The sequence below is a fragment of the Glycine soja genome, chromosome 6 (genome assembly GCF_004193775.1).
Source record: "Glycine soja cultivar W05 chromosome 6, ASM419377v2, whole genome shotgun sequence".
Taxonomy (NCBI): domain Eukaryota; kingdom Viridiplantae; phylum Streptophyta; class Magnoliopsida; order Fabales; family Fabaceae; genus Glycine; species Glycine soja.
The window spans coordinates 36341079-36349524 of record NC_041007.1 but is presented as its reverse complement, the minus strand read 5'-3'; the positions used below and the strand labels follow the sequence as shown (position 1 = coordinate 36349524).

The 8446-nt window shown below is 29.1% G+C and overlaps 1 protein-coding gene across 2 annotated transcripts; it reads right to left on the bottom strand.

Moving 5' to 3' along the window:
• Positions 1-4222, bottom strand: LOC114416861 (beta-glucuronosyltransferase GlcAT14A-like). Of its 2 annotated transcripts, none has more exons than XM_028381902.1 (5): positions 4087-4222; positions 2563-3270; positions 1933-2008; positions 1683-1798; positions 1-816 (listed from the first exon to the last, which is right to left on the bottom strand). In XM_028381902.1, exons 2-5 carry the CDS (start codon positions 3134-3136, stop codon positions 314-316), a joined length of 1269 nt encoding a protein of 422 aa, XP_028237703.1. In that variant the 5' UTR covers positions 3137-3270; positions 4087-4222; the 3' UTR covers positions 1-313. The 2 variants fall into 2 exon arrangements, with proteins under 2 accessions (XP_028237703.1, XP_028237704.1); XM_028381903.1 differs by having other exon boundaries at positions 2563-3205.
• Between the last annotated feature and the right edge of the window lie 4224 nt (positions 4223-8446).

Sequence of the window (8446 nt, the reverse complement as noted above, 5' to 3'; positions counted from 1 at the left end):
TTTGGACAAAAAGCATGTATTTTCAAAAGGATCAAATGGAAAAAAAATATATAAGCCTAAAATCAAACTTGACTAATTTTTCAAGGACAAAAAGCTATTTGAGCAAAAAAGAGAAAGAAAAAGGTATGATCCTCTTTCCATCTTTGGTAAATATAGTTGCTAGTGGCAACTTTGGCTAAGTTCATATCTAGGATTGTTGTACCCTACAAGTTAATAACAAGGTGCTGAATGTTGGATGACACATCTATCTGGCCATTAAAGTAACCTTCATTTTGTTTCACTCTTCCTAACCATGAAAAGTTCCCAATAACATCTATATACATTGTTTCTGACCAAATTTAGCCATCCAAGTTAGCCTAGTCACCAGTAAACGAAGCCTTTTAGATCCTGGACTAGGTGTAATCCTGTGAATGTTCCCAACCTTAGAACATCTTGGATTGCCAGAACACCAACCACCTGGTGTGAATAGTTGTTCATTTTCCCTATGTAGTAGTTTTTTATCAATCACATCCAAGACTGGATCATTGTGCTTGAATTTCCGAGCAAACGCGGCGTTGCTTGCAATCATCTTGGTTGTGTCATTGATGGTAAGGACATGAGGGTGCTGTTTTGGAGGGTTGTCCCATGAAATATAATGCAAGTCACTGTTTACAACAGTTTTGGCTAGTTCTGGCTCATTGCATGCAACTGTTTGAAAGTAGCCCTCAGGGGAGGAGATGAAATTAGTGTAGTACATAAGAAGGGTCCTTGGGAGATTGTCCCAACCCCACACAACATATTCTACAAAGGAGTGCGATAAAACCATCCATGCTGAACCTGCAATGTGGCAATCAACCAGGATCGGTTCAACAAAAAGTGAGGTCTAAAACAAAAATTGAAAGAGACTTTTTTTACTTTAAAGGAAAAAGTGATATGCGAGGCCTTATAGGTAACATGTATGGCCTTTTTACTTTAAAAAATTAATAGCAAATGTTGGTAGGCTTAAAACTCAAGTTTTAGTTGTTTTACCCCTGAACTAGTCTCGCAACCAACCATGGTTTAACAAATTAACAAAAGGAAAAAAAATGTATAGAAAACAAAAGATAAGTGTGTGTTTGATTCTCTTGTCGCTTTTTGGTTTTAAAAACTGTTTTCTAACACAATTTCATGCTACTTGGTATTCAATTTCTCATCCAAAATCTATTAAATTTTAATTTGAAGCTTGTTTTCAAAACAAGTGTTAAAAAACACAAAAATGAAAATAATCACGAGATGTTTCCACATCTATCAAATACTCTGCTATGTGTTTTGCACCACCATCCACCTAATGTCTAAGCAACCTTATTTAGTTGTATTTCGGAAACTAAAAACAGTTTTTGAAAATGGGTATATGATATCATGTTTTACACATGAAAAACTAGAAATTCTGATGCAGTTTCTCAAGAATGAAAAGTTGGTCCTGTTGTCAAAATGTATTCAGCCTCAAAAATATGTAAGCTACTCAGTCATAACTGACATAAGACTTGTCTAAAACTTCTAATCTCAGCAATTAGTAAGGCTATACAACAAAATTACATTAGCTGCTTATGATTGATTGGTTTGGTTCTCTTAGACTATTCTCCAAAAAAGTGAACCATTTGAATAGTGATCAACTAATAACCTACTAAGGGTGAAGAAATGAGGATGAGAAGGGAGAAACTAACCAGTAAATAGTTTAAATGCTGTTGGCAAAGTTCTCTTAGGACCAACCCAAAAAACATCAGACTTGTTTGTCCTGTAAAGACCTGGGTCTATAATTAAAGGCATTGCTCGTTTTTCCCTGCAAGATAAGGGACAATTCGTTAAGTACATATCAAGATTTCATATGTCAAGGGAATTGGTCAATTTATCATTATGTGCATAACTACATATAAAAATTGATTATGTGATGGGGAGGGGAAAAAAGAAACTTACAGCTTCCATCCCAAACGACTTGTGTGCTCAATGAAGTTAAGGCTTCTGTCAACCTCAGAAAAAGTATAGAGAAGATCTGCTCAAACTATTAGCCTAAGTGTTGCATAGATATGATTGATGCAATATGGCAATACAATTATTCTAAAAATATATAGGATACAATACGAGCAAACTATGTAACAAATTCATAAAGCAATAGGAATATATATCTTCAACATTACTAAAAACAAAATAAAAATTATAAATCGCTGTCAACATAAATCACATCCTATTGTTTACAAATAAGATTACTACCAAATATCAATCACATTCTTTTCTTAAGATCATCCACAAAGAGGACAATTTCTATTTTTTGATTCATTAAGGAATTGATGCTTTTATGTTTCTGTATTATAGATGTTTTCATATCTCGTATGTAGCTATATCAGATTTTCAAAACTTTTCTTAAAGGCTTGGATAATTCACAGAAACGTGTCAGTGAAATATCTAATAGTATTGATACGTGAAGCAAATGAAAGTATTGGTGCTTCACAAGTGTCTAACAGTCATGAGCAAAAACAGTTGCAACCACATACAGTTTGAATCAGAACAAAAAGCAAATTGAAAGAATCATATAGATAAGAAACTAACCATCCTGAGTCACAAGGGGATAATCTGAAGCACTAAGGTTAATAAACCAATCCCAGTCTTTAGTTCTTTTGAGCAGAATGGCACAAGCATGAAGAGTGTGAGCAATCATGGTTGGTCCTCTGTAAGTGACCATGTTAGCTTTCGGAATCATGAAAACATTTCCGACCTCAGAGAAGACAGGCTGTTTCTCAATTCTAGAAGCTAGCTCCAACCTCATCTCTAGTGGTGACTCAAGGTCCAAATGAACAATATAATGGTTCAGTGGATGGTAAAGGGCAAGAAGAGTCCTCCAAAGCTTCTCCAAATCGTTTTTTGAGCCGGAAATCAAATAAGCAAATCGAGGAATTGCAGGAGCAGCAGGAGCTGGAGCAGTAGCAGAAATCTTTGTCTCCACAAAAACTGGAGCAGATTGGTTTTCGGCTAGGCGTGATGGGAGAAAGAATAGTATTGAATTGAAGCTGTGAATTGTAGAGACAAGCCCCATGTTGAAGCATGTGGCAAGAAAGAATAAGAACACAATTGAGATCATAATGAGAGGAAATTGCCATTTCTTCTCAATGTTGAAGGACCCCATAATTGTGACTTAACATGTGTTTTTATTCAATACTCTCATTCCATAAAATTCACCACCACCTAGCAGCCTCTGAAATAACCAAATTTGGAATCTCTTAATATATCTTCTCTGTGCACTTTGCCATTGAATAGTGTCTGTTGAATCAACATCGTGTATTCAATTCAAGAAATGAATATTGATATTCATTGTTTTCATAAACAAAGGAATTGTAGTTTCCAAAATCAGACATGTTAAGCACTAATGTGTGTGTGTGTGTGTGTGTATATATATATATATATATATATATATATATATATATATACATTTTAAATGACCAAAATTTCCCAACACATGTGTGAGCATGTGTTGTGATTCGATGTCAGTAATGTATTTCCTATCAGAAAGGGACAAATCTGGAGCATAAAAGATATCGAAAAGTGGCAAAATTAAGAATTAAAAAACTACGGAAAATTAAAACACTATTGTACTTGTTCTTGTCAATGAGGTATTAAAAAAGGGATAAAAGAAACTGGCAAAATGGATTCAGTGATTGTAACGTAATAATAGACAGAAAAACAAGGATCTAGAACAAATCGCTGTGATAAAATCAAGACCAGTTCAGCTCAAGCAGTGACAAACAAATTTGATTCCTAATTGCGTTTTCAAAAGGTTTTTGAAAAGAACAATGAATATGCACCCCAAAAACGGTTTATGCAGAAAATGATCCTCAAAAATGGATAAAGGGGAAAAACACCCAGATCAAACATTCAACTTTTGTTTTTTTTCTTTTTTGTTTTGTTGAAACACAACATAGGACAACAGAAACTGCATGGTGATGAACACAAGGCTGAATGTTTAGCTCAAATATGCATGAAACTAAGTGTAAATCATAGGATTTATCATAATCTATAATTCTATATCTATATAACATTGATCAATATATACAACCCAAGGAAAAATGAGACACGAACCTGTATCTGTAGGTGGACAACAGAACAAAGAATCATGGGATAGTATAAAAGTCTAAGATTCAGAGTTCAGACAGAGATTTAATGATTTATTTAAACGAAAAATGGGTTTCTTTTGTTGTAAGGGGAACGTTAATTAGTTTGTGTCTGTTTCATGATTATTTATACTTGTATTAGAATATTTTTTATTTTTTAGCCAATACGTGTATTAGTGTATAAGAAACTGAGAAAGTGGTTCAATTTGAGCTTAGGCATTTCTGTTACTCCAAGGCTCTAGACAGAAGATGCTAACGACAATTCAAGCGATACAATTACCATATTTTTAATTTCTATACACTCTCAATCAATTAAAAAACTATTGATAATTGAAATGACTTTTTTCTTAATATAAATATTATAAAAATCAACAAACTTAAATATGATAATTTGTGATTAAATACTGTTAGTGCATGTATTGTTTACTCTTCTTTTATTATGTTATATATACGTGCTGGATTTCTTATACGTGTTTAGGAAAAATGCTGATCAACACGAAACCATTTCATCAAATATGCATGACTTGTGTTTTCCGTCGAAACTTATTATACGTATTCGTATTGAATAGAGCAGGGTTGATATATTATATGTTTATGTAGTGAGAAAAAAATTTTCTTTGATGTCAAGTGACGTTGGAAAATGGCCAAGAAAACAAAAATGAAATGTGTTTATTCCATCATACATATAAAAATATATAATATTTATTTTAAGTAATTACAAATGAAAATATTAACATCAATCTTTAGGATTGATTTTAAATATTTAAAATTAATATTATTTTATTAAAAAAACTATTACATCAGAAATACCAAAGTTTAATAAATATTTTTCAATAAAAATTTATCACTTTTAGAACTTGAAATTAATTCTAAGAGCTGATATTAACAAAACTGAAATAAAAAATATTTAAAAAGATTTGTTAATTAAATATGTTATTTAGCTAATATTTTTAGAACATTTTTTAACAAAACATTTTCAATATTCATAATTGAACTCTTTTACAAAAATAAGTGATTTCAGCGAAGTATATATCAAAATGGATGGTTTTAAAAAATATTTACATCATAGGAATGATTTCAGCAGACACTTATTTGAAGAACCACCCTAAGTGGAGCCTTCAAGTATTAGTCATATTCGACTTTTTACATCGATTATGTTTAACTGATGTAATAAATACTTAATGATGCTCCGTGTTACCAGACAAACCTGCATTTGAAATCGCTCATGTAAATATTTTTCAAAATTACTCATTTTGATATTTACATTTATCAAATCACCCATATTGGGAAAAGACTCTTCAGAATTGTCTCCGATGAGAACGAGAATAACTTTCTTATACTAAAAAAATCATTATAAATGAATAATACACGTATTCGAAACGCAAATATCAAGAAAGCTCTGCTTTTGTATTGGCTCAGCATGAGATAATAAATAAGAGGAGTAAGGAACTCAAAAGTTCTGAATCCTATCTAGCTATCACTATTGACTGAGTTACATTTTGGTAAACTGAAAATATCATTATAATTTTAACTATTATCATTATAATTTTTTTTTGCATTATCGATCAATAAAAAGTTATTATTAATATAATTTTAAAATAATTATTATCAAAATAAAGAAATTATCATATATAATAGTTTATAATTAAACAATAATATAAAAAAAACTTTTATAATTACTTCAGTGTATAAATAATTTACTCTTAACATTCAGCAAAAAAAAAATAATATTTTCTCTTAATTTTCAACAATTACATTGATGGACGTTTGGTAGGAGAAAAAAATTTTCATGTCCCAGGATCATAATTCCTAGAAATCATGTTTACTAAGAATGAGGAAAATTTGTAACCATTTGAAAATCTTTAGATAAATTTTTTAGGAATTAAAGAGTTATGTAGTATTTTTGTCAATAACTTTAATTATTTATCACATTAAATAATATAATAAAAGTAACATGATGCTTTTGTCAAAATAAAAAATAACAAGATATTTTTATCATAGTAAAACAAAAATTAAACTTCGGAAAGTTGGATTCCCACCCACCCCCTTCCACTAGAATGTTTTTGTGGGAGTGAGTTAAAAATGATTCCCAAACACCATAATTTTTCAAAAATATATTTCTTCAAAATGTGTATTCAACATGGAAAATTAAAGGGTGTTTGGTTTGGTTGTTTTCTGTTTTCATTTTCACTGAAAATAGAAAATGATAATGGAAATGTGTTTGATTGGATTTCTATTTTTCATTTTCAGTGAAAATATTTTCCCTAACGAACCAAAACTGGAAATAATAAAATCTCGTTTTCAATGTTTTTAGTTGAAATCAGGAATATCATTTGGGATAAAATGAAAACGCGATGGCAAAGAATATAATTTTAAACAAATCTAAAAATACATTTTTTTTTAAAAACGTATTTTCAATGTTTTTATTTCTTGAAAGCAAAAAACAAGAAGTCAAACCAAACATGTTTTTAAAATTCTAATCTTTTGAAAATAAAAACAATTTTCAGAAAATAAAAATAGAAAATGAAAATGCAAACTAAACACTTCCTAAAATAAATTTCCCAAAGATTCATGAGAAAGTGAGAATTTCTTAACTACCAAACACTTCCTAAAATTAAAACTTAAACACCTAATAAATTTGATGAGTTGAAAACCAAACAAATTAAGATGGCACTTTATTTGAGTGTTTATTTTCTTTTTTTTATTTTGTATTTTAATTTTCTGAAAATAATTTTTATTTTCAAATTTTCAAGATTTATAAAACATATATAAAAAGAAAATATTCTAAGATATAAATGTTGATTTGTCGTTTTAGTTTTAAACATAGTTTTTAAACTTTAAGCAAACGTATTTATAGTCTTATTTTTTATTTATTTTTAAATAAAAAACAGAAAACACGCATACTTTCCTCTTATCAAAGCATGATTATTTTTAAATTCAATTTATTGACTTTTTTTTGTTTCTCATCTTTTATGGATTTCTGCTTTTTATTCTTCATAAAAAAATCATTGATCTTAATTTCTCAAAAAAAATTATTCCATTTTTAGTTTCTAAAGAAATTGTTTTGTATTCTCCCTCAAAAATTCTACATTACGGACTAAAAACAGAAATTTTTTTTTTGAAAAATTAAAAATGGACAAAAATTTATGAGAAACTAAAACAGGGGAATTCACAAAAGATGAGGGACAAAAATAAATAAAACCTTCTGAATGTTGACACCTAAAAAGTTAGATCAATGTAGAAATTTGACTCCATTTGCGGAAATTTGTAGGTGTATCATTTTGTCAAAATGAACATTCATGAAAATTTATAACATACCAGAAAACGTTCAGACGATGAACTCAGCCGTTAAAGACATCACCTGATGCATTGTATAATTGTATTATAGCAACTTGGCGAGCAACCCCACTAAAAATAATAATCTGACATATAATAATTGATGAGGAAGGCCGAAACATTTGTTTAAGCTTGACCTTCGCACGTTTGAGTTCATATTCTCTAAATTGATGATGGGATCGACCTAATTATTTAATGTTAGATGGTTGTTGGAAACTACTTAATTGACAAGACTTGTGCAAATCTAATTTATTCAATATAAAATGTTTTTTTTTTTTACAGAATTCAGCTATATAAAATGAAAATCTCACCTAATTAGTGATATTTCATATTTCTAAGACTCAAATATATATAATTTTTTAAGAGCTTAATTTTTCTTATAATTGTGTCACAAGTTGTACTCGTTGGTGCCATGTTCTTCGTTTATATCTATATATGAAAAAAAAAAATAATTACCTAAGTGAAATACGTTAAGGATTTGATTTAGATTTTGATAGAATTATTTGATTTTGAAAGAATAAATGTTTTGAAATTAATTTGTGTTTGAGAATAATACTTTTAAAAGTTTTGAATCATTGATTTCAATTAAATCATAAAGAAAAAAAATTAAGTATAAATATTAATATTTTGTAAAATTTATAAATATTATACCTATAATTGATTTTACTTATCCAAAAAGCCAAATTTTCTTTTTATTTTTTTCTTAAACTCAATCATATTGATTACTTATTTAAGAGATAATGCACTTCTATAAGAGACATAAAATATATATATATATATATATATATATAATGTGTTAGTAAAAGAGTAAGGAAATTGAAAATCTAACTATCTAACATGTGCATTCTTATTTATATATAGCATAGGAATAGATTGTATAAAATATGAAATTGATTAAATGAAATGGCAACTAGGCAATAAGTCTGATCAGCTTCCATGAAAACTAAAGTACAAACTCTAAATTAATTACTAACAAGTTATTGGTGAGACTG

Excerpts from the sequence above, each read along its gene's own strand:
- LOC114416861 (XM_028381902.1), bottom strand. The coding sequence starts at position 3,136 with ATGGGGTCCTTCAACATTGAGAAGAAATGGCAATTTCCTCTCATTATG. Across the intron at positions 2,009-2,562 it reads TCCCCTTGTGACTCAGGATG|ATCTTCTCTATACTTTTTCT; the intron begins GTTAGTTTCTTA and ends TAGTTTGAGCAG. Across the intron at positions 817-1,682 it reads AGCATTTAAACTATTTACTG|GTTCAGCATGGATGGTTTTA; the intron begins GTTAGTTTCTCC and ends GCCACATTGCAG.